This window comes from Lynx canadensis, chromosome A2, assembly GCF_007474595.2.
Source record: "Lynx canadensis isolate LIC74 chromosome A2, mLynCan4.pri.v2, whole genome shotgun sequence".
NCBI classification, from domain to species: Eukaryota; Metazoa; Chordata; class Mammalia; order Carnivora; family Felidae; genus Lynx; species Lynx canadensis.
Genome location: NC_044304.2, coordinates 103,590,568 through 103,616,814, shown reverse-complemented (window position 1 = coordinate 103,616,814; position 26,247 = coordinate 103,590,568). Strand labels below are relative to the sequence as shown.

Sequence of the window (26,247 nt, the reverse complement as noted above, 5' to 3'; positions counted from 1 at the left end):
TCTAGTAAAAGAACCTTAGGGAAATCACACGGACAAAATAAGTGAAGTTTATGTGCTTCAACTTTAAATTGGCACTTAAATCAAAACCGATTTTTAATAGGCTCTGAAAATAAGCCCAATTCCAGGAAGCTGAGAAAAGGGAAGAGAGAAGGAAACATTTACCTGAGGCATCTCCAACTTTAAAATCACTGTCATCTGAACTATCATAATCGAGAGCTTCTAGCAGAGAAGCTGCCAAAGGCTTCACCTGCCTCCTCTTGGAGCTGCGATCCACTGTTAAGAGAAAAGCATTACATCGTCATTAATAATCACACCAAGGGCAGAAGACACCTGTGATGCTGAGGGAAGACACAGGTGACCTCGTGCAGGGAATCTTTGTCTAATTCAGTTCTCAGCAGATGGTGTAAGAAGCTCGCGGTGGGTACGCGGGCTGGGGAGGGCTGGGCAGCAACACCTGCAGCTCCAGCCTGGGGTACGGCAAAGGCGAACCCAGGCCGGCCAAAAGCGAAGCTGACCCTCTTGCACATTGTTATGTTTCTGCCACTTGTTCATAATCCCTCACTTAGATATGGTAACAGTCAATACAAAGAAACCGCAAAGCCCAGGTAATAAAAGAAGCCTGTTCATTCCCGTGTACGTGGAAGGTCCAAAAAAGGTCCAGTTTCCCGCAGGAATCTGCCACCCCCACCCTGCTCCCACAGGCCCTGACTTCTAGAAGGGCTGAAATGCACCCTTCTCCCGCCGGAGGCCTCCGACACACTTACTAAGGAATCCGTGAGGTGGTCGTTTGGAGGAGACCTAGGGAGAGGCTTCGAGAGCCCAGGCAGCGCCGAGGTCGGGACTGATACCGCGGCAACAAATCCGAAAGATGCTACTTAAAATCGGTGCAGCGACCGGCCCCGGTCCCCTCCCGCCCCCCACCCCGCCCCCTACTCCTCGCCGAACCGGCCCCTGCAGCTCGCGCCCCTTCCCACGGCTCCCCTGTCAGAGGCGCCCTCAGGCCCCAGCAGCCCCGGGCAGTAAATTTCCTCCGTCAAAACTGTTAGAAAAAAAATAAAAGAAAAGAAAGAAAAACTTTATTAGCCTGCACCAGATGCAACAAAACACCCAGAATTCGCAAAGTCCGAGGCCGTTTGCCTGAGACAATAGAGAAAGCAACGACCCGGATACAGCTCTGAAGAGAAGGAAGTGAAAATACACGGCAAAGCACGGCCCTAAAAGCAGCCACAGACGTGAACGCATGCGCCGAACTTGCCGCCGCTCTCCTTGTCTCTCTCTGTCTCTATCTCTCTCTGTCTCCCCAACCCCCCGCCCCGTGGGAGGAGGGGCCGAACAGAGCCGAGAAAGAACCGAGAGGAAACCGAGACGAGCCGAGTAGTGACGAGAGGGAGCCGAGAGTCCTCCCGGACCCTGCGCCGCTCTTCCTACACAAATCCCTGAGGTTTCACCGCCAGCCCAAATCCTTGGGAGGCAATTTTTGTTTCTGGCTTTTGTCGTGTAAGGAGTTACTCAGAGTACACTGGACGTAAAAAGAGACGTTGCTAACTTAAGTTACTACTAAAGAAACGTAAATAATACCGAGAGCCACACTCTACCTACTGCTTCTGTAAATTGCATCGCTTTAAATATCTTGGAACTTGAGAAAATTTTATTTTCCCTAAGAGGGAAATGAGGTGTGAGAATTGTATTAGACTTTGCTGCCTTGAAAATCACAAATGTAACAAGGGGGAAAAAGCATTGATTTAGTTATGTTAATATTACAACGAGTGTACTGTGGACAGTTATTTTCACATAAATAGTTCAATTTTACTAAGAGAAAGAATACATCTAGGGGGAAATATTCCATTTCACCAGTATATCAGGTATGACCTAGGGATGTGTGTCCATATGAACGTGACATAATGCCTTGCATCTGCCTAGGGAATTTATTTTTTGAGACAAATTTTTAAACCCATAAGAACAGCTCAACATGTACAAACGGATTTGTTATTTCTTCAACAGTTTCAAATGCCATATTACATACAGGTTAAATACTTTTTAAATGATACTAAAATGTTAGAATCTGAATAGTATTAATATTTTTCAAAGGTTATATATCAAGGGCTGAGAAACATTTGGATGAAGTTAATTCAGTTCATTAGTGTATTCCACACATAAACATGGAGTGGCAGTGTTTGTAACATGGGGAAGTAAATGTGTAGGAGTCAAATCATTAGTAGTGGAACTTACTCTTTAAAGAAACATGTTGAATTATTTTGTAAACTGGAATTGAATTTTATAATATTAAACTTGAAAAAAAATAGTATTCACTATAAAGACGTGTAATTTATGGTATGATTACGTAGGGGCTGGACCTTCTACAAGACAGTTGTCTTTTCTCCTCCAGAACTTAACTCGCTGTGTATGGTGAGAAAGGCTACCAGGGAAAAAGTACACATGCTAAAAGGAGAGAAAGCACTCAGGGAAGGCTTCCTGGAGTAAGTTATAGATCCAAACATAGCCTGAACTGGCCTGAGAAAGGGAGGAAAGGAGATGGAGGTGTTCCAGACCAAGGAAAAGTCATACACAAATGCTGAGGGCTAGGAAAGCATGGCTAGTTAAATTTACCAAAAGCTGGACTACTTCTAATACCCCAGGACATTCCACCATAACAGTAGTTGTACAAATTATATTGCAACCTCATCTTTCTGTGTTGCTCATCCCCGCTAAAAGTGTAAACTTCTCCAATCTCTAAGAATCTCTAGTGCCCTGCCCCAAACTACCACTGCTATGTGCCCCCTCAAGTGTTTCCACAGTGCTTTACAAACTAAATTCGAAAATTTTAAAACCTACAAAGTAATCCCTCTTCCTTTTCAAGGATCATTTATGCACTTCCTCGTCTAAAATGGGAAATTAACCTGCAGTCCTCTCAGCTGGAGGCCACTCAGCCTCCCACACTTCATTTTCTCCAGATCCAGAGGTAGCATCGTATCCTTCATATTCCCCATTGGCCTTCAGACCTGTTACTCCTCGAGTTAAAAGCCTAGGAACTTAATTATTTAACCAGCTCTACTCTGGGAACTTAATTTCCATTCTACTTCAAACATCAACCATACGGAGGTGCCTGGGTGGCTCAGTCAGTTAAGTGTCTGACTCTAGGTTTCATCTCAGGTCATGTCTCAAGGTTCATGATATTGAGCCCTGCATCGGGCTCTATGCTGACAGCTTGGAGCCTGCTTAGGACTCTCTCTCTCTCTCTCTCTCTCTCTCTCTCTCTCTCTTCCTTTCTCCCTCTCTCTCTCTGCCTCTCCCTCACTTGTAGTTGCACACTCTCTAAATAAATAAATAAATAAATAAATAAATAAATAAATGTTTATTTATTTTATAATAAGTTACTTTATAAAAAAAATAAGGATTGTTTTAACTCTGAAGTTAGAAAACCAAACATTCCACTCTCTAACAACCTCCTAGATTCATTGGGAGGAATTATGCTGAATTATCTAAGAAGGGAAAGACACTCCAAAAGCTAGCATTCAAGTTTCTATAGGAGGAATTCCAAGAAATAGATTGTAGTTTTTGTGTTTTTTTTCTTTTTCAAAGATTTTATTAAAGGTCTTTACAGAGCAAAATCCAGATTCCAGATCCACCTGCCAAGGAAACCTTGTTATGCTGTGGGTACTGTCTGCAGCATGGCAGGCCTTTCTGGCCTCCCACCCTTTTGTTCTGAGACGCGGGTGGTAGGCAGTATCTCATCTTTGGGTTCTACAATGCTCACATGATCAGGCAGGGGCTTCTTAGGGCCAGCTTCTTAGGGCCAGTCTCACCATCTGGGTCCCAAGGAATCATGAACTTCACTTTGATACCCAGTACACCCTGTCTGAGCAGCACACAGTACACAGCAGTGTCAATGTAGTAGTTAACAGGATCCCCACTGTGAATCATTAGGCCATCCACAAACATCATGGATTTAGCCCTATGCCTTCAAGTGTCCCAGACACTACGACCTCACAGCCTTTGGCCCCAGTCTTCATGATGAACCACAGCACACCATAGCAGGCCCTCTGAACAGCAAGGCCTCCTAGTAATGTGTGAAGCAGAGACTTTGCCTGGTCACTGGGACACAGATCTCTTGTGGCCACCTTTTCAGCGTAAAACTCTACACTGCCCTCAGGGAAATCAAACCTCTTCTGAACCAAGGGGTCAATTCCCAGATCCACCAGAACTTCTCACCAGAAACACTCTGAGTCCTGATGGCCAAGACAATGATTTCTGTCCTGGTTAATGTAACTCAGACCTCAACCCCAGAGTAGCCATGTTCAGCCAGCTCCTGAGTGAGAAACTCATTCAGTTCAGCTTTAAAGATGCCATCTGCCATAGACTTCCTCTTCTTGGAAATGTTCATCACCATCTTGCCACCGTGCACTGCTGATAGAAATAGATTTTCTGAATAAAAAAATATAAACACATTCATATTTAATAAACAATGCTTAATTGCTCTCTAAAAACAGGCTGTAATATATATTACCACCAGGAGTGCATAAGAATTCTTTCCAAACCCCTGACAATTGAGTATTGACAATTGAGTATTAGCAATCTTTTTTTTTCACTTTTTATTTTAGTTTTTTTAAATGTTTTATTATTTATTTTTGAGAGAGAGAGAGAGAGAGAGAGAGAGAGTACATGAGCAGGGGAGGGGCAGAGAGAAAGGGAGACACAAGATCTGAAGCAGGCTCCAGGCTCTGAGCTGTCAGCACAGAGCCCAAGATGGGGCTCGAACTCACGAACTGTGAGATCATGACCTGAGTCAAAGTTGGACGCTTAACTAACTGAGCCACCCAGGCACCCCTAACTTTTTATTTTTAAGTAATTTTAGATTTATGAAAGAATGCAACAATAATACTGAGTTTGTGTATACTTCTCATCCTGTTTCCACTAATGTCAACATCTTGCATCACCATGTTATATATCTATAAAACTAAGAAATTAACATTAGTACAATATTATTAATTAAACTGCAAAATGTGTTTGGATTTTACTAGCCTTACTAGTAATGTCCTCTTTTGTTCCAAGATCCCACCCAGAGGACCATACTACTTTATTTTTTAAGTTTATTTATTTATTTGGGAGTGGGGAGGTTGAGCAGGGGAGGGGCAGAGACAGACGGAAGGAGAGACAGAGAAGTCCAAGCAAGCTTCATGCTGTCAGCACAGAGCCCAACTTGGGGCTACATCTCATGAACCATGAGATCATGACCTGAGCCAAAATCAAGAGTTGGATGCTTAACCAACTGAGCCACCCAGGTTCTCCCACATTGCACTTAAATTAGCAATCTTTTTAACCTGTGCAACCCATGTGATAAAAGGAAAAAAAAAAGACAAGGAAGAAAAGGAAAGAAACAGAGAAAGAAAAAAAATTTAAATAGCAAATTGCTTTTTTTTTTTTTTCTCAACGTTTATTTATTTTTGGGACAGAGAGAGACAGAGCATGAACGGGGGAGGGGCAGAGAGAGAGGGAGACACAGAATCCGAAACAGGCTCCAGGCTCCGAGCCATCAGCCCAGAGCCTGACGCAGGGCTCGAACTCACGGACCGCGAGATCGTGACCTGGCTGAAGTCGGACGCTTAACCGACTGCGCCACCCAGGCGCCCCGCAAATTGCTTTTTTGATTTGCATTTAATAAATGTGAAAGAAACTGTTACTTGTTTTCCAATACCTATTAACCTTTCTTCAAAAATAAAAGCCCCAAATTTTGACCAGACAAGTTTTTCAAGAATAGATACTACATTACCTAACTTTCTCAAAGTTATATGTGGTTACATAATTAAGTTCTGCCAATGGGATGCTAGCAGAAAAGGTATGTGCAACTTCCAGGAAATTACATGAAATAAATTATTTCTTCTTTTCATGCCTTCTTTCTTTTCTTGCCTAATTTTAGGGCTGAATAGAACCTCCAGTACACTGTTGAATAAAGGTAGTGAGGGTGCGGGGCACCTGGGTGGTTCAGTCAGTTAAGCGTCTGACTTCAGCTCAGGTCATGATCTCACGGTTCATGGGTTTGAGCCCTGCATCGGGCTCTGTGCTGACAACTCAGAGCCTGGAGCCTACTTCAGATTCTGTGTCTCCCTCTGTCTCTACCCCTCCCCTGCTCAGGCTCTGTCTGTCTGTCTCTCTCTCAAAAATAAACATCAAAAAAAAAAAAAAAATTTAAATTAGTGAGAGTGCACTTCTGTGTCTTGTTCTTGATCTTAGGAAGAAAGCTTTTAGTCTTTCACTATTGAGTCTGATGTTAGCTGTGAGTTTTCATAGATGCCCTTTATCACATGGAAGAACTTTTCTGTCACTAGTTTACTGACTGTTTTCATTTTGAAAGAGTTTTGAGTTTTTTTTAATGCTTTCTCTGTATCTATTGAAACAATCATGTGTTTTTTATACTTTTGTAATTTTATCAGTATGGCATAGTACATTGATTGATTTTCATATGTTGAACCAACCTTACATTACTGGCATAAATTCCATTTAGTCATGGTGTATATGTTACTGGATTCAGTTTTGCTAGTATTTTGTTGAGTATTTTTGCATTATGTTCATAAGGGATATTGCTTTGCTATTATTTTTTGTACATAAAGAATCTTTATTGTTTATGAGCTGCTACATTAACATCTATAATATTTTTCTCTATGTCTTAAAGGCACACATTGTAAATTACTGTTGGCCTTAACTCTAACAAATTTGAATCTTCACATGATATGCCATCTTGTTAAAATACCTGTGTTACATAATCCATCATGTTTTTCGTTTTGTTCTATGTTCAATTTGAGATATTCATGCATTAGTATGCATATTATAAGAATAATTATTTCATAATAGTTACAATCACAGACAGCCTTAATGTAGTATTTTGTCAAAGCATATTCTTAATGTTCACAGTGATCTTCAACTAATCAAGCTGAACATGACTGTATAAGTGCCATCAACAATAATTATATAAATCAGATTTATATGTAAAAATGGTCCTTCAAACTACTCCTACAAAAGGTGGTGAAGTAAGCAGCAAAGTGTTATGTGACACTTTCTATATGAAAGAGGAACAAACAGGAAAACAAAAGACAGCAAACAGCAAATATGGAGACCTGAATTTCAGTCCAAGCTTTGCCACTGAATTTCTGTGTTACCTTTAAAAAGTCAACTTATCTCTTTGAACTTCTAATTCTTTCTTTTTTTTAATTATTTTTTTATTTTTTTAATGTTTATTTATTTTTGAGAGAGAGAGACACACACAGAGAGACAGACAGCAAGGAAGGGAGGGGCAGAGAGAGAAAGGGAGGCACAGAGTCCGAAACAGGCTCCAGCCTCTGATCTGTCAGCACAGAGCCCAACGCAGGGCTCTAACTCATGAACAGTGAGATCATGACCTGGGCCAAAGTTGGATGCTTATCTGAATAAGCCACCCAGGAACGCCTCCGATTCTTTCTTTCTTTCTTCTTTCTTTTTTCTTTCTTTCTTTCTTTCTTTCTTTCTTTCTTTCTTTCTTTCTTTCTTTCTTATTAATTTATTTGAGAGAGAGACAGAGCATGAGCAGGGGAGAGGAGTAGAGGGAGAGAGAGAATCTTAAGCAGGCTCCACACTCAGCATGGAGCCCAATGCAGGGGGCTTGATCCCATGACCCTAGGATCATGACCTGAGCTGAAATCAAGAGTTAGGCACTCAAACAACTAAGCCCGCCAGGCACCCCAAGCCTCTGATTCTTCATTTAGAATCTGGAGATGATAATAATAACTACTCTAGTTAAATGGTGTTGAGAAGACGATGACAAAGGACTCTATTTCCAAAATTACTGCAAAAAAATGGTAAAAAAAATCCAAGAACTAGGATGACATACAATGCAAATAATGATGTAAAAGAAAAGGAAAATAAAAGTTGTAATTAAATATTAATTATTGACAATGAAATTGTGGAATTTAATACAAGTATTAAGCAAGGATAGGTAACCAGAAGAGTCATAATTTTTAAAGATTATAACCAAACCCAAGAGAATTGGTGGTAAAGAAATTGGTGTGTGGGGAGTGTAAAATAAGAAAAATGAAAACAAAAATTGAATTGTCTTATTTGGTTTGGAAGAGGTTATTGACCCTGACTGTTTTGTTAAGAAGCCAGGAAAATACAAAACTGTTTGTTATAAATCTAAGGATAATAGATCTGATTCACAAAAGGTAGTAGAACATGTGAATTGCCTTTGTACCCTCCCCAAATTTCACTGAAATCACAGAAGAAACATAAAAATCGAAATAAGGCCATTAAACCATAGTATTGTTGTAAACCCAGGAGGAGTGTCACAAACTTTTGAGGGTTATCAAGGGATTTTGACAGTTATGGAAAGGTAGGCTCTGATTGCCAAAAAAATTCACTAAACTAAGGAGCTAATAATTTCACCCAGGTGAAAGAAAGGAGTTACTGAAGTGAGATTTTCCTTAAAAGTGTCTGTATAACCCTCAGATGAGAGATAATGAGGCCTTTGAAGAGGGCTAAGACTTAGACAACCGGTTGGATAATTCATTAAAAGGAAAAAAACCACACAGCGATCCTGTTTCCAGAGAAGCTGAAAACAATGTTTCTCTCCAGAATAAAAGTTCAAGTTCAGTTCTATTAAGCAGGAAGTCTGACTCCAGAAATTTTCAGAATGGGTACCAGGTTTATAAGAGAAAGAAAGATAGTGAGTCCACTATCAACTGCCAAAAGAAATGGAAAAATTCAGCATTATAAACTACTAATAAACCATAAAGGACAGCCTACTCATTCACATGCACCTTCCCTGTACCACCAAACTTCTTCCCACCCACTATAATCATAAGAGCAAAGACATCTATAAACAGAACTTGTATCCATTATCTATTTTCCAGGTGAACAGGGCTTCTTATTTAGGCAAGGTATATAAATTCTGGCTACCAATACCATGCAATCTATGTATACAGACATATGAGCAAACAAGATTAATTAAATATTAAAGTATTTAAGTATAAAAGTATTATACTTAAAAAAGTATAAGTATTAAAGTATAAAATATTAATTAAATATTAAATCTAACAACATGAGAGGAACTAAACTTTTAAAAACCTTTAAAACAATTCTATAATTCAGAAATATCAGGGCTCCTACATACATCATGAGATTTAGAAGGTAAAAGGGAGGCAGAGGTCATCTTCTGTTAGCTGTAGAAGCACCAAAACAAGCTCCATTCACATTCTGGCAGAATCTACTCACCAGCTTCAAAGGGATAAACTTACAGTGGAGCAGCAGTTCTGGAAAAAGGTTAGTGGCAATAATTGCACTCAATTTCTCACTTCTACATCACAGCTACAATTGTATGATCTTCAAACTAAAAGTCTCATTGGATCCCTGACTTTCATTCTTCCAGGCTTTCAAATGATTTTGTATGCACCAAATTTCTTTTCAGAGTAACATACCTAGACTGGTTTCTATTTCCTCTACTAAAATCTTAAGATGTTCAGAAAAGAAAGAAATAAAACCTCAAAATGGGAATCTAAGATTATTATTTGATGTGGTGTGGGTCAAAAGACAGTGATAATTTTTTTAAAATGTGTATTTATTTATTTTGAGAGACAGAGAAAGCACATGCATATGACCGTGGGACGGGCAGAGTGGAATGTGTGATAGGGAGAGACAGAATCCCAAGCCAACTCTGCACTGTCAGTGCAAAGCTCAATGTGGGGCTTGATCCCACGACCCTATCATGACCTGAGCCAAAATCAAGAGTGGACACTTAACTGAGTCACCCAGCCACCCCAACAGTGATGATTTTATTACCAGTGGAAAATAAGACATCAGTGTTCCCAGGCATGCATGGTAAAAGAGTTACTTATATTACCACATGTAATCACATGGAATAAGGTGCCAGTTGAAGGCCAGTGTTTGGTAAAAAGTATTTGTTATGATAGAATGCTAAGATGGAAATAAGAAATACTGAGCTGGGTTGTAGCCAGAAGAAGCCAGAAGCTAGCTGTCATTTATGATCCCAGAAAGCCCATGGATCATTTTATTTTGCCATAATTAATATTTTCAGAGATATTCAAGAGAAAGCAATATTGATGAAGAAAAGATTGTGCTTAAATTTCTGAACTTCAGGAGAATTCTTAATGTTCTAATAGAGAAAGGAGAGAATATAGACAAAGGAATAGGAATCAGATTCAAATCAGAATTCCCAACTGCAACTTTGAAGGTCTAAGAAATTCCAAGATCATTTTATGTTTTGTAATAAAGGGCTCATTGATAATCATTCTTTTCAAACATACTGACCACAGGATTTTCTTTAAGAATTTAGGCAGCAAGGATCTACTATAGTATTACATGAATAAAAACTTTCTACATATTTAATGAATACATAATAGTAAAAATATTTTAAGTTAACTTTCACAGATAGTATGTATGCACAGTAAAAAAAAATTTAAATGCACAAAAGAGTACCATGAAAATAAACTATCAGCTTATCTTTGTACCCTAGCCAGTCAGTCATCTTTCTAGATATAACAAGATTACCTTTTTTAAAAAAGGCGCTTAGCTCAGGGCTGAGTTTTTATAACAGCTTTATTGAGATATAATTCACACCCCATAAAACTCACCCTTTCTGGTGTAAAATTCAGCAATTTTTAGCATATTCAAAAGTTGTACAACCATCCACCACTATATAATTCTAGAACATTTACATTACTCCACAAAGAAACCTCATACCCAATAGTAGTTACTCCTCATTTCCCCTATTCCTAGTCTTCACAATCACCAATTTACTTTATGTCTCTATGGATTTGCCTATTCTAGGTATTTCATATAAATGGAATAAAAAATGTGTTATCTCATGTGTCTGGATTATTTTATCAAGCAATGTTTTCATGGTTCATTCACATAGTAACATGGCTTTTTTTTAAAACTCACATGACACCAGGAGTTAAGATGGCAGAGAAGTAAGGGAACCACAATTTCCCTCCTCCCTCAAACACAGCTGTATTGAGGTCAGAACACTTGGAACGCCCGGGAATGCAGGCTGCGGAGTGGCAGAAAAATCTCCACAGGTGGAAAGAGACAGCTTGGCAGGACAGAGGTGCGTGTTCATGAATTGGGAGAGATAAAACTGGTGGTTCTGGGCACGGACAGGAGGGGACCCAATCTGTGGAGAGACAAGAGGAAGGGAAAGAGAAGCTGTGGAACTGTAGTATTTTATTTGGACAAGAGAAAAAACTCTTCAGACCATGGACTAGGGAACAAAAAATATGGAGAGAGTCAGTTTCTACTTTCCAAACAGCCTTAGGAGATAAAGATCGGAGTTTTCAGGGGTGTGCAATTTTCTGTGGACTGGAGTGGGCCATGTGCAGGTGCCCGCGGTGGGGAAGGGGACCTAGCACAGGTATGCCGTGGTGATCTCAGGGGCACACTGGGAGAAAACAGTCCCCTCCCTTGAGTACTGTGGGAAGAGGGTATACTCCAAGGACAAAAGACTCTCTAAGCACCAGCCAGAGGCCCTTTGTCATCTGGGCAGAGTGGCAATACCCCAGAACCAGGTCATTTAAGACATCAGGTTTTGAATCCTAGCCCAGTGCCGAAGAGGCACAGGAGACTGTGGAACAGGGCAAGCTGCCTGCTGGCACTACACTGTGAGTGCTACCTGAACAGTGTGGTTTGAGACACCAGGTCTGGGGAGGAGAGATTGGGGTGTCACCATTTTTCTCCCTGTCACAAACATGGTGGGGTTTCAGGGAACAGGACAGCAGCCCTCAATGGAGGTGGGACACACACCAAACCTTGCCCCTCCATAGCTGGTAACTGCTTATCTATGGATTGAGACTGACACTGACTGAACCAAACAGCCTCTCAGACCAGCACAGCCTCTAGTTCCAGGCACCAACAGACAACTGCCCTGTGGTTTTGTATGGTTTCTTCAAGGAACAAATCAAAGCACACCTGGTAGAAGGTCCAAAAAATCCACCACTGTGGGGAATAAGTTTAGGAATTCCCAAGCTTGCACCAATGGGTTAACAGGGCTAGAGCAGAAAGCAGCCACAGGGCTAAAGTGCCCCCAGCATAGAACAAAGCAAAGAGCACGAAACTGCTTCCACAGGACAAAAGCGTCTGAGAATAGGTAAACAGAGCACAGAGCAGAAGCGCCCCCAGCAGAGCTGAAAGGTAAACAGTGAGAAAGACCTCCAAAGCAGGGTGAAATTGCCTGGAGCTAATTAAAAAAAAAAAAAAGTGCCTTGTTGACCCTGAGGCAGCATGCTCTATCCATCTTATCTAAGTTAGGATAAACAGACACAGCACCTGGTGCCTGCTGTAAACAGCCATCTGCTCAGCACCAGAATTTTGTTTTGTATTGACCCAAACCCCTAACACCACATATCTTAGAAAACCCCTTTCTCTCACAAACATGAGTTAATGATCACCGTTTTATTGTCTCTTTCTGCACATCCATCATGTTTGAAAGCCTTCTGATCCTAATAAATACAGAGCAAGGACCCTTACTCAGGGCTCTTGTCTCCTCCTGGACATTAGCCTCTCTCGTATTCAATTCTGCATCCGCTCTCTTGTTGGACAAGAGAGAACTCCAAACTCAAAGTCTGCAACACACCACCATGAGCAGTGGGATAGAACAGCTAAAGACGAAACAACAGAGTGCATGCAACACACTCCAAAAGTACTTCCTGAAGTGCCAAGCCCTGGACAGTGTATGGTCTCTTTTTAATATAGTAGTACTCACAGGTGCAGGACACATAACAAGCTATTAAAACACATAAAAGACAGAAACCTAGCCAAAATGATGAAATGGAAGAATTCTCCTCAAAAAAAATTCCAGGAAGAAATGACAGCCAGAGAATTTCTCAAAAAAGATATAAGCAATATGTCTGAACAAGAATTTAGAATAATAGTCATAAGACAAAATCTGTGCTTGAAAAAAGCATAGAAGACAGCAGAGAACCTATTGCTGCAGAGAACAAGGACCTAAGAAACAGTCACGAATTCAGAAATGTTGTAAGTGAGGTGCAAAATAAACTAGATGCAGTGACAGCAAGGATAGAAGAAGCAGAGGAGACAATAGGTGAAATAGAAGATACAATTATGGGAAATGATGAAGCGGGAAAAAAAGAGGGAAAAGAAATTACTAGACAATGAGGAGAGAATTAGAGACCAAAGTGATTCAATGAAACAAAATAATATCCATATCAAAGGAGTTCCAGAAGAAGAAGAAGAGGGAGAGAAAGCGGCAGAAAGTTTATTTGAACAAATTATAGCTGAGAACTTCCCTAACCTGGGGAAGGAAACAGATATCCAAGTCCAGGAGGCATAGAGAACTCCCTTCAAAATCAATAAAAACAAGTTGACACCATGACATATCATAGGGGAACTGGCAAAATACAAAGATAAAGAGAATTCTGAAAGCAACTAGGGACAAACAGGCCCTAAACTACAAGGTTAGATACATAAGGGTAGTAGCAGACCTGTCCACTGAAATTTGGCAGGCCAGAAGAGAGTGGCAGGAAATATTCAATGTGCTGAATAGGAAAAATATGCAGCCAAGAATCCTTTATCCAGCAAGGCTGTCATTCAGAATAGAAGGAGAGATAAAGGCTATCCCAGACAAACAAAAACTAAAGGAGTTCATGACCACCAAACCATCCCTACAGAAGATCCTAACAGGGACTCCGTGAGTGGAAAGCAGCAAAGACTACAAAGGACCAGAGACATCACCACAAGCATGAAACCTACAGATAACACAAGACACTAAATCCATATCTTTCAATAATCACTCTGAACGTAAATGGATTAAATGCCCCAATCAAAAGATATAGGGTATCAGAATGGACTGAAAAAAAAACAAGATCCATCTATATTCTGCCTATGAGAGACTCATTTTATACCTGAGGACACCTGCAGATTGAAAGTGAGGGGATGGAGAACCATCTATCATGCTACTGGATGTCAAAAGAAAGCCAGAGTAGCCATACTTATATCAGACACACTAGATTTCAGAACAAAACTGTAACAAGAGATGAAGAAGGGCATTATATCATAATTAAGGGGTCTATTTATCAAGAAGAGGTAATGATTGTAAATGTCTATGCCCCCAGTGGAAATACCCCAAAATATAGGTCAATTAATCACAAACATAAATAAATGTATAGATAATAGTACAGTGATTATAGGGGATTTAATACTTCATTTAAACAATGGATAGATAATCTAGGCAGAAAATCAATAAGGAAACAATGGCTCTGAATGACACATTGGACCAGATGGACTTAGCAAATATATTCAGAATTTTTCATCCAAAAGCAGCAGAATACACATTCTTCTTGAGTGCACATGGAACATTCTCCAAAATAGATCAAATACTGGGTCACAAAACAGCCCTCAACAAACATAAAAGGATTGTGGGATGGGCTAAATGGGCAAGGGTCATTAAGGAAGACACTCGTTGGGACGAGTAGTGGGAGTTATATGTAGGGGATGAATCACTGGATTCCAGACCTGAAATCATTATTGCACTATATGCTAACTAACTTGGATGTAAATTTAAAAAACACACAAATATAAAAGGATTGAGATCATACCATGCATATTTTCAAATCACAATTCTATGAAACTTGAAATCAACTACAAGAAAAAATTTGGAAAGCCCAAATATATAAAGGTTAAAGAACATCCATTAAAGAATGAATGGGTGAGCCAGGAAATTAAAGAAGAAATTAAAAAATATATGGAAACAAATGAAAATGAAAACACGACAATCCAAACCCCGTAGGATGCTGCAAAGGCAGTCATAAGAGGAAAATACATTGCAATCTGGGCCTATCTCAAGAAGCAAGAAAGGTCTCAAATACAGAACCTAACCTCATATTTACAGGAACTAGAAAAGCTGTAGCAAAAAAAAAAAGCCCAAAGCCAGCAGAAGAACAAAAATACTAAAGATTAGAGCATAGGGGCGCCTGGGTGGTGCAGTCGGTTAAGCGTCCGACTTCAGCCAGGTCACGATCTCGCGGTCCGTGAGTTCGAGCCCCACATCAGGCTCTGGGCTGATGGCTCAGAGCCTGGAGCCTGTTTCCGATTCTGTGTCTCCCTCTCTCTCTGCCCCTCCCCCGTTTATGCTCTGTCTCTCTCTGTCCCAAAAATAAATAAACGTTGAAAAAAAAAATTAAAAAAAAAAATAAAGATTAGAGCATAAAGAGTGTTTATTTAAACAATATAGAATCCAAAAAAAACCCAAAAACAAAACAAAACAAAAACCCAGTAGAACAGATCAATGAATCTAAGAGCTAATTTTTTTGAAAAAGAATAAAAAAAAATTGATAACCCCCTAGCCAGGCTTCTCAAAAATAAAAAAAAATAAAAAAAAAATAGGGGCGCCTGGGTGGCGCAGTCGGTTAAGCGTCCGACTTCAACTCAGGTCACGATCTCGCGGTCCGTGAGTTCGAGCCCCGCGTCGGGCTCTGGGCTGATGGCTCAGAGCCTGGAGCCTGCTTCCGATTCTGTGTCTCCCTCTCTCTCTGCCCCTCCCCCGTTCATGCTCTGTCTCTCTCTGTCCCAAAAATAATAAATAAAGGTTGAAAAAAAAAATTTAAAAAAAAAAAATAAAAAAAATAAAAAGAGAGAGAGAGGACCCAGATAGATAAAATAATGAATGAAAGAGCAGAGATCATAACCAACACCACCAAAATAAAACAATTATTAGAGAATACTATGAAAAGTTTTATGCTAGCAAAATGAACAATCTGGAAGAAATGGACATATTCCTAGACACCCACACACTACCAAACCTCAAAAGGGAAAAAATAGAAAATTTGAACAGATAACCAGCGAAGAACTTGAATCAGTTACCAAATATCTCCCAAAAAATAAGAGTCCTGGGCCAGATGGCTTCCCAGGGGAATTCTACCAGACATTTAAAACAGAGTTAATACCTATTCTTCTCAAGCTATTCTAAAAAATAGAAACAGAAGGAAAGTTTCCAGACTCATTCTATGAAGCCAGCATTACCTTGATTCCCAAACCAAAGACCCCACTAAAAAGGAGAATTACAGGCCAATATCCCTGATGAACATGACTGCAAAAATTCTCAACAAGATACTAGCAAATCAAGTGCAACAGTATATTAAAAGAATTATTCACCATGATCAAGTGGGATTCATTCCTGGGCTGCGGAGCTGGCTCAATATTCACAAATCAATCGTTATATATCACATAATAGAAGAAAGGATAAGAACCATATGATTCTGTCACTGCTGACAAAATACAGCATCCTTTCTTGATTAAAACCCTCAAGAAAGCTGGGATAGAAGGAACACACCTTAACATCATAAAAGCCATATATGAAAGACCCATCCCTAATGTCATCCTCAATGGGAAAAAAACTGAGAGCTTTCTCCCTGAGATCAGGAACACGACAGGGATGTCCACTCTCACCACTGTTGTTTAACAGTGTTGGAAGTCCTAGGCCCCAGAAATCAGACAACAAAATGAAATAAAAGGCATCCAAATTTGCAAAGAAGTCAAATTTTCACTTTTTTGCTGACATGATATTCCACACAAAAAACCTGAACGACTCCACCAAAGACTGCTAGAACTGATAACACGAATTCAGCAAAGTCGCAGGATATAAAATCAATGTACAGAAACTGGTTGCATTTTCCACAAAGACATGGAAAAAAATTCCATGCTCATAGATCGGAAGAACAAATATTGTTAAAATATTGATACTACACAAAGAAATCTATGCGTTCAATGCAATCCCAATCAAAATAGCACCAGCATTCCTCACAGAGCTAGAACAAAAAATCCTAAAATATGTATGGAGCCACAAAAGACCCCGAATAGCCAAAGTAATGTTGAAAAAGAAAACCAAAGCTGGAAGCATCACAATTCCGGACTTTAGCCTGTACTGCAAATCTGTAGTCATCAAGACACTACGGTATTGACATAAAAACAGACACTCAGATCAATGCAATAGAATAGAGAACCCAGAAATGGACCCACAAATATATGGCCAACTAATCTTCAACAAAGCAGCAAAGAGTATCCAATGGAATAAAGACATCTCTTCAGCAAATGGGATTGGGAAAACTGGACAGCAATATTCGGAAGAATGAACCCAGACCACTTTCTTACATCACACATAAAAATAAACTCAAAATGGATGAAAGACCTAAGTGTGAGATAGGAAGCCATCAAAACTCTAGAGGAGAAAAAAAGCAACCTCTTTGACTTTGGCCTCAGCAACTTCTTACTTGACATATCTCTGAAGGCAAGGGAAACAAAAGCAAAAATGAACTATTGAGACCCCATCAAGATAAAAAGCTTCTGCACAGCAAAGGAAACAATCAACAAAACTAAAAGGGAACCAACAAAACGGGAGAAGATATTTGCAAATGACATATCATATAAAAGGTTAGTATCAACAATCTATAAAGAATTTACCAAACTCAACACCCAAAAACCAAATAATCCAGTGAAGAAATGGGCAGAAGACATGAATAGACAGTTTTCGAAAAAAGACATCCAGATGGCAAACAGACACATGAAAAGATGCTGAAAGGGGCGCCTGCGTGGCTCAGTTGGTCGAGCGTCTAACTTCAGCTCAGGTCATGATCTCACAGTTGATGGGTTCGAGCCCTGCATCGGGCTCTGTGCTGACAGCTCAGAGCCTGAAGCCTGCTTCAGATTATGTGTCTTCCTCTCTCTCTGCCTCTCCTCTGCTCATTCTCTGTCTCTCAAAAATAAATAAAAATGTTTAAGAAAAGAAAAAGAAAAGATGCTGAACATCACTCATCACCAGGGAAATACAAGTCAAAACCACAATGAGATACCACCTCACACCTGTCAGAATGGCAAAAAATTAACAACTCAGGAAACAAAAGATATTGGTGAGGATGCAGAGGAATTGGGAACCCTCTTGTACTGTTGGTTGGAATGCGAATTGCCACTCTGGAAAACAGTATGGAAGTTCCTCAAAAAATTAAAAATAGAACTACTCTATGACCCAGCAAGTGCACTACTAGGTATTTATCCAAAGGATACAGGAGTGCTGTTTCAAAGGGGCACACGCACCCCAGTGTTTATAGCAGCACTATCAACAACAGCCAAATTATGGAAAGAGCCCTGATGTCCATCAACTGATGAACAGATAAAGAATACGTGGTATATATATGCCTTGGAATACTATTTGGCAATGACAAAGAATTCAAATCTTGCCATTTGCAACAACATGGATAGAACAAGAGGGTACTATGCTAAGTGAAATAAGTCAGAGAAAGACAGATATCATATGTTTTCACTCATATATGGGATTTGAGAAACTTAACAGAAGACCATAGAGGAAGGGAAGGAAAAATAAGTTACAAACAGAGAGGGAGGCAAACCATAAGAGACTTTTAAATACAGCGAACAAACTGAGGGTTGATGGGGGTGGGGGTTTGGGGCCATGGGGAAAATGAGTGATGGGCATTGAGGAGGTATGAGCACTGGATGTTATATGTAAGTGATGAATCACTGGGTTCTACTCCTGAAGCCAAGACTATATTGCATGTTAGCTAACTTGACAATAAATTATTAAAAAAAAAACTAACATGATACTATGAAATGTTATCAGTATTTGTTCTGTATGAAGATAAAATTGAGAGATGAGTACTTCAATATTTGCTATAATAGCTATTTATTAGACATTTCTGTTAGACAAGCTAATGTATTTAATTATTTTCCAGTGCATATGAATGGCAGTCTTAGGAGCTGTGTTTCACAAGGGGCAAGTCCCAAGAAAGCAGAGCAGATGGGCAAAGACAGCATCAGTGAAGCAACATCATAAAATGTACAATACTGGATGTTAGAGAGACAAATAAGGTTAGTTAGAGACAGGTTTCATGTCATCAACTCAAAAGGTGGAGAAGCTTTCAAACAAACAAAAATGCATAAATACCTTCTGTTCTTTTTTAATCCATCAGATCTTTAAGTAAAAAATCATAAGAAAATTCCCTAACGTTGTTGTTTCTAAATATATACAATTCATTAAAAAAAAATTAATGGAAAATATAACAGAGAAAAGTGAAAAATAAATAAAGATCAAAGGATCATCAAGAAGCAAACGGCTTTCTAAACACCATGCCAAGACCAAAGAAGTCTCTCTTGAGCCCCCTCAATTCATACTGCCAGTTCCTATAAAGTTAGTCATTATCCTGAGTCTAATACTGTTTTTACATTTTACATAAATGGACTCACACAGTATGTTTTGTTTTATTTCTGGTTTCTTTGACTAATATTTTTTTGGTGTGTGAGAATCATTTATGTTGTGTCTATTTGTAGTTCATTTGCAGTGTGGAAGCACATGCTTGAATGTACTACATTTACTTATTCATTTGCCCTTGATAAATATTTTTGCTCTTTCCAGTTCAAGGTTATTCTAAATAATTATTCTATATGCATTCTTGTTTATGTCTCTTGGTGCACATAAGCACACATCACTGTTGGGTTATCTCAGAGTGAAATTACTGTATCACATAGTATTCAAATATTCAACTTTAGTACAAAAAGGCAAGCAGATTTTCAAAATGTAGCACCAATTTATACTCTCATCAGCAATGTATTTAGGTCTGGTTTTCTTTTCTTCTATATGGTACTTAAAGAGAGTCTTGACTCTTTAGTTTGATATCTTATATAAGATTTGAAACAGTCTTTGTTATTATACCTCCAGTTTTTTCCCCCTAATCTCCTAGTCATCTCTAGGACTTCGATTTCATGGATCTTGGATGCTCTCTATGGAGTCTATGTCTTGCACTATCTCCATTTTGCTTAACAGTTCTTCTTTATTCTTTTCCTCTTGTGTTTTACTATAAGTATCTAGGACAAACAAGGCTGTACCTTCAACACTTTACTTGGCAATCTCCTCAGCTAAATATCCAAATTCATCATTGACAAGTTCTACTTTATATCCAACAAGGATCATCTTTCCTCCAATGTCCAATAACATGTTCCTCATTTCTCTGTTACCAGAAACACCTTTAATATACATATTTCTACCAATATTCTGTTTGTATTCTCTAAGATGACAGAAGCCTTCTCTACCATGCTCCTCACTTCCATTTGAACCCTCATCAGAATTGCCTTTGATGTCCATACTTCTGTCAACTGTGTCTTCAAGGTAATCTAGGATTTTTCTATCATGCACTTCAAAATTCTTTTAGCCTCTACCCATACCCAATTCCAAAGGCATTTCTTCTTTTTTTAGGTATTTGTTACAGAGGCAACTCACTTCTGGTACCAAAATCTGTCTTAGTTTTCAAAGTTTACCATAAAAATAATTAAAATTAGTGGCTTAAAACAGTAGGAATTTATTTTCTCACTGTTCTGGGGGTCAGAAATCTGAAATCACGAGGTTGACAGGGGCACACTTCCTCCCAAAACTCTAGGAGAGATTCTTTCCCTGCCTCTCCCAGTTCCTAGTGGCTCCTGGTGTTCCTGGGCTTGCGGTAGCATAACTCCAATCTCTGTCTCTGTCTTCACATGGACTTCTTTGTGTGTCTGTGTCTTCCCTTCTTTTCTTAAAAAAAAATTAGTCATTGGATTTAGGGCCTATCCTAATCAAGTCTGACCTTAACTAATTACTCTGCAATGACCCTAAGTCCAAATAAGTTCATATTCTGAGGTTTCAGGTATTCATGAATTTTCAGTGGACTTTATTCAATGCTCCACACTAATGTCTTTGAAAAGAAAAAAGATAGTCTGGATTGTCTGAATAACCTAGTCTGCCAATCTTGGAAGTGAAAGTCTATGAACAGTTTCTAAATTAAGTAATTTTAACTCATAATATTTCACTAGAGCCCCACATTTTGAGAGATCTTATAGTTCTTGGATAAAACTGTTGTAATTAGACTGGCTGGGATTAAAGAAAACATGGATGGATTATTCTTATTAAGTTTTATTATGAGGTTAATGCTTGATTTGAAATGTGAATTTGGAAGGTTCCTTTTCCAAAGTTATGGTTCAAATTTAATAGCATAGAAATTATCTACACCTTGAAGGTTTGCTAGCTGTTATGGACTGAATGTTTGTATGCTCCCCCCAGTTTATATGTTGAAGCCCTACCCTCCGATGTGATAGTATTTGGAGATGGGGGCTTTGAGAGGTAATTAGGTTTAGATGAGATCATGAGGGTGGAGCCCCAATGACAGGATTAGTGTCCTTATAAGAAAAAGAGAGGCCAAACAGGCACATGAAAAGATGTTCAGCGTCGCTCCTTATCAGGGAAATACAAATCAAAACCACACTCAGGTATCACCTCACGCCAGTCAGAGTGGCCAAAATGAACAAATCAGGAGACTATAGATGCTGGAGAGGATGTGGAGAAACGGGAACCCTCTTGCACTGTTGGTGGGAATGCAAATTGGTGCAGCCGCTCTGGAAAGCAGTGTGGAGGTTCCTCAGAAAATTAAAAATAGACCTACCCTATGACCCAGCAATAGCACTGCTAGGAATTTATCCAAGGGATACAGGAGTACTGATGCATAGGGGCACTTGTACCCCAATGTTCATAGCAGCACTCTCAACAATAGCCAAATTATGGAAAGAGCCTAAATGTCCATCAACTGATGAATGGATAAAGAAATTGTGGTATATATACACGATGGAGTACTATGTGGCAATGAGAAAAAATGAAATATAGCCCTTTGTAGCAACGTGGATGGAACTGGAGAGTGTGATGCTAAGTGAAATAAGCCATACAGAGAAAGACAGATACCATATGGTTTCACTCTTATGTGGATCCTGAGAAACTTAACAGGAACCCATGGGGGAGGGGAAGGAAAAAAAAAAAAAAGAGGTTAGAGTGGGAGAGAGCCAAAGCATAAGAGACTGTTAAAAACTGAGAACAAACTGAGGGTTGATGGGGGGTGGGAGGGAGGGGAGGGTGGGTGATGGGTATTGAGGAGGGCACCTTTTGGGATGAGCACTGGGTGTTGTATGGAAACCAATTTGTCAATAAATTTCATAAAAAAAAAATAAATAAAAATAAAAAATAAAAATAAAAAAAAAATAAAAAAAAATAAAAAAAAAAAAAAAAAAAAGAGGCCAGAGCTTGCTCACTCTCTCTGCCAAGTGAGGATGGCCTCCATCTGCAAGCCGGGAAAAGCATTCTCACTACGGACCAAATCTGTTGGCACCTTAACTTTGGACTAGTGAATGCTTGTATATTTATAGATGTTATTAAAGACCAACAAAAGTAGTTTGCTTTCTGTAGATGAGTAACACACCTTGACTGTCTTACCTTATGGATACATCAACTCTGCAGCCCTATTACAGGTACTTGATCATCTCTTTTTTCCACAGAAATTTATGTTGGGCAATTACATGGATGGTATCATGCTGATTGGGCTAAGAAAGAAGTAACTAGTTAGGACATAGGTAAAATAATTATATGCCAGATATGTTGGGAAGTGAATCTGACCAAAAATCAGGTTTCTGCCACCTTAGTAAAATTTCTAGGGTTCCAGTAGTCTGGGTCTGGGACATGTCAAAATAGCCTTTTTTTAATGTTTATTGTATTTTTTTTTAACATTTATTTATTTTTGAGACAGAGATAGAGCATGAACGGAGGAGGGGCAGAGAGAGAGGGAGATACAGAATCTGAAGCAGGCTCCAGACCCTGAGCTGTCAGCACAGAGCCCAATGTGGGGCTTGAACTCACAAACATGAGGTCATGACCTGAGCCGAAGTTGGATGCTTAACCGACTGAGCCACCCAGGTGCCCTGAGATAGCTCTTTCAAAGAGAAGAACGGATTACTGCATTTGGTTCCTTTTATCACAAAGATGATTTCTACTATGTGTGCCTCTTTGGATCCTGGAGTCAACATTTACCTCATCTGTGTGCTACTCTGATCCATTTACTGAGCAACTTGAAAAGTTGCTAGTTTTGGGCAGGGTCCTGCAACAGGTCTGGGCTGCCTCACAAATTGTTCTTCAACTAAGATGGATAACTTAGCAGATCTGTTGGTGCTTGAAGCAAATTACCATGCTACCTCAGTTATCCATCATGAACTGGGTCTTAACTGATCAACAAAGCTATCAGATTGAATACGCACAGTAGCATTTCATCATCAAATGGAAACCACCACCAGATGGATTTGAGCAGGTCCTGAATATGTAAATTGCATATCCATGTTCTATACTCCCCTCTCAACCTGAACCTATGGTATGTAGCATTCTCTATGACCAATTAACTAAGGCCTACTTGAGCCTAGTTTACAGATGGCTCTGTATAAAATGCTATCAACATTCCAACGTAGTGAGTTGTTAACACTTTAGTCCCACTCTGAATTGATCTTAAAGCACAGTGGTGAAAGATAATACAGCATGGTTTTCTTACTATTTTCCCTAGTTATCTACTAGTAAAATTATGACTTACCTGCAATTTACCTGCAACAAGTTACTCTGAAACTGTGGTTTTACTGACCTAGAAGTCATAATTTCAAGGGAAGAAAGCTCTATTACTCTAGTAGCTTGGGTGGTTGATTTTGATTAGCAAGGGTTAATTGGGATAAGTCAGCTTAATGAGAGCAAGGAGGAGTATGTCTGGAATGCATGAGATTCTCCTAGGCATTTTCTTACTATTCCTTTTCTTGTCAAATTCCTCCTTCAGTTTCCATATTCTTGAACTAGGTTTATATCTAATCCTGTGACAAAGGGCTCTAGAAACAGGGTCACTATGTCCTCATGGGTTCCTCCCATCCCCACAGGTTCTAATGTAGCTTTGCTTCTACACTTCATGTTCCTCCTCTCCTGCTTCCCCTGTTGATTTCAGACTACAGTAAGACACTGTATGATGTCTTATTGCTTATAATAAATTCCTTATTATATATGTATATTTCCTAGAAGTTCTGTTTCTCTGGCTAAACCCTGACTGACTTGATCTAGCTTTTCTGTCCTGACTCCTCTCTCCTGACCTGGTCCTGATTTTGTTCACATTCTCTAGGGTTTTAGCATTGACACTTTTTTCTTGTTACACTTTCCTTCATACACATTATTCATGGACAAGCTCATCAGTTCCTAATAACTCACTTATATCTCCTTTCCTTTTGAAGTTTACCTTTAGACCAAACTGCTCTCTTGAGCTGAAGAGAGATGTTTCTGCCAGCCTTCAGAGTATCTCTAGTTGGATATTTCATAGGCATCCTAAACTTAACATTTCCAAAGATGAATGTATATTCTTGATCTTGGTTAGGACACTATATACCCAGTAACCTAAGTCATCTATCAGTGTCTATTATAGCACATATCATAGAGCTTTGTAATAATTATACCCCTAGCTCCACTAGACTTGAAGATGCTGAAGGGCAGCAGTGTTCTTCTTATCCTAACCACTCAGCATGAGGAACAATACATAGTGGGCACTTAATACATGTTTAATAAATGAATAAATCGTGGGGCCCCTGGGTGGCTCAGTAGGTTAAGCATTGACTGTTTATTTTGTCTCAGGTCACGATCTCACAGTTTATGGGTTTGAAGCCTGCGTGGGGCTTTGTGCTGAGTGTGCAGAGCCTGCTTGGGATTCTTTCTCTCCCTCTCTCTCTGCCCCTCCCCTGCTTGTGCATGCGCATGCTCTCTCTCTCAAGATAAATAAACATTGAAAAAATGAATGAATAAATGGATTCATAGAGAAGATAGAAATTTCAGAGAGATAATAAATAAAAACACAGAAGAATACAACATAGCTATTCTAAATAATTTCTAGTGTGAAGATCTAGGTGTATGGTATAATTTTCCAAAAATTTTAAATATGCAGTTTTCCTAAAATATTATTTAACCATAAGGTTTCAGTAAAAATACATACCAGTTTTAAACTGTTCGAGTTTCTTTACTTTTTAGTATTCATTGAATTTTGTACATAAAGTTCTTCAGGTATTTAATTTAAACTAATGACAGTATGTGAAGCTATGAGATTCATAACAGTGGAAGTAAACTTTCATAAACCAAAATGTTTTCATTTTTCTAATAGAAATTTTATAATTAAATACAGCTTATGCTAAGTAACCATAATACTAGTGGAAGAACATATTTATTTTTAGATTAAGGATAGCTACAAAATCTCCATTAACAAGAGAAGGTGTAATTTGTATTTGCGTTATCAGAAAAACAACCACAGTTGTCAACTTATCTGGTAGAAAAATAATTAAATGCCTAAATGCAAGCAGAGTAAAAAAATATAAGATTCTGCCTTCAATTTGCATTAATATAATCATATTCCACGGCTCACTTACCAAATTATTCCTCTCTAAAGAAGCTATTTCTTTACTGTCACACATTAATAACAACACACAATCACTATACCTTCCAGAATTTTCTAGGCTCGAATTTTCAGAGAAACTATGCAAGAAAAATAATTTTTTGGAGGGTGTTATTGATATACTGCTTAGACTTTTTTAGAGCTATTCACAGTATAACTTACATTTAATTTAGATAACTAGTATTTATACTTTTTTGTATTTTAAAATTATTCACAAAACTAAATCAAACAAAGTCAGAGTCTTTAATCTACAGGTGATGGTTCTTTTAGCATTATTTAGACTACTTTTATTTGATTCCAACCAACTCCATCCACTAATGCCCATACTCACAATTCTTTTTAGTCATACCTCCTTCTTTTTCTAGACTTAATTTCAGTCACCTTGATCCTGTCAGACTTTAGTGAGAGAGCTACACCCTTATCTCTGTCCAGACCTTCAAATTGTTCAGTTGAGAGGATATACTGAGACACCTTAATTTATTGAGATGTTTTAATAAGGGTGTGATGGCTATACTCCTGATTGGGTCATTATCTTGAGATTTTAATTGATCTTTTTGGCTAAACATCAGTCTCTTATACAGGTAGAGATAATATCAGCTATATCCTCTACCTCTACAAGTCTCTGGATTTCTAGATGCTCCATTCCCTGTCACTGCAGCTTGCAAACCCACCGATTATTTTCTGAGCCCATCTCTTTATTGTACTTGCTTGTAAACTGTTGCCAATAGTACCTGGCACATGTGGCTAACATATCTTTTGCCTGCCATTTCACTGAAATCGGAGTTTATGAGGGTCATTAACTGCCTTCCAATTGAGAACAATTTCATCAAATGTTCTAGCACTGTATAACTTAAATTGCCATACTTCCAGTCTCTGGTAACAGTTACCTTGTTACCTGTTGCTGTCACCTGAATCCAATGCCACATATTTTAGGATTTTTATTATA

The 26,247-nt window shown here is 38.9% G+C and overlaps 1 protein-coding gene and 1 pseudogene across 6 annotated transcripts in view; both read right to left on the bottom strand.

The window, feature by feature from the left end:
* Positions 1-1,188, bottom strand: part of PHF14 (PHD finger protein 14) — a 217,538-nt gene extending 216,350 nt beyond the window's left edge. For all 6 annotated transcript variants that reach the window (XM_030308019.1, XM_030308020.1, XM_030308026.1 and 3 more), the window contains exons 1-2: positions 765-1,188; positions 163-273 (exon numbers count right to left, since the gene is read on the bottom strand). In XM_030308019.1, the coding sequence (XP_030163879.1) occupies positions 163-273; position 765 (112 nt within the window). In that variant the 5' untranslated portion in view covers positions 766-1,188. The remainder of the gene's footprint in view (positions 1-162; positions 274-764) is intronic.
* Positions 1,189-3,643: 2,455 nt separating this feature from the next.
* LOC115500416 lies at positions 3,644-4,387 on the bottom strand (annotated as a pseudogene).
* Between the last annotated feature and the right edge of the window lie 21,860 nt (positions 4,388-26,247).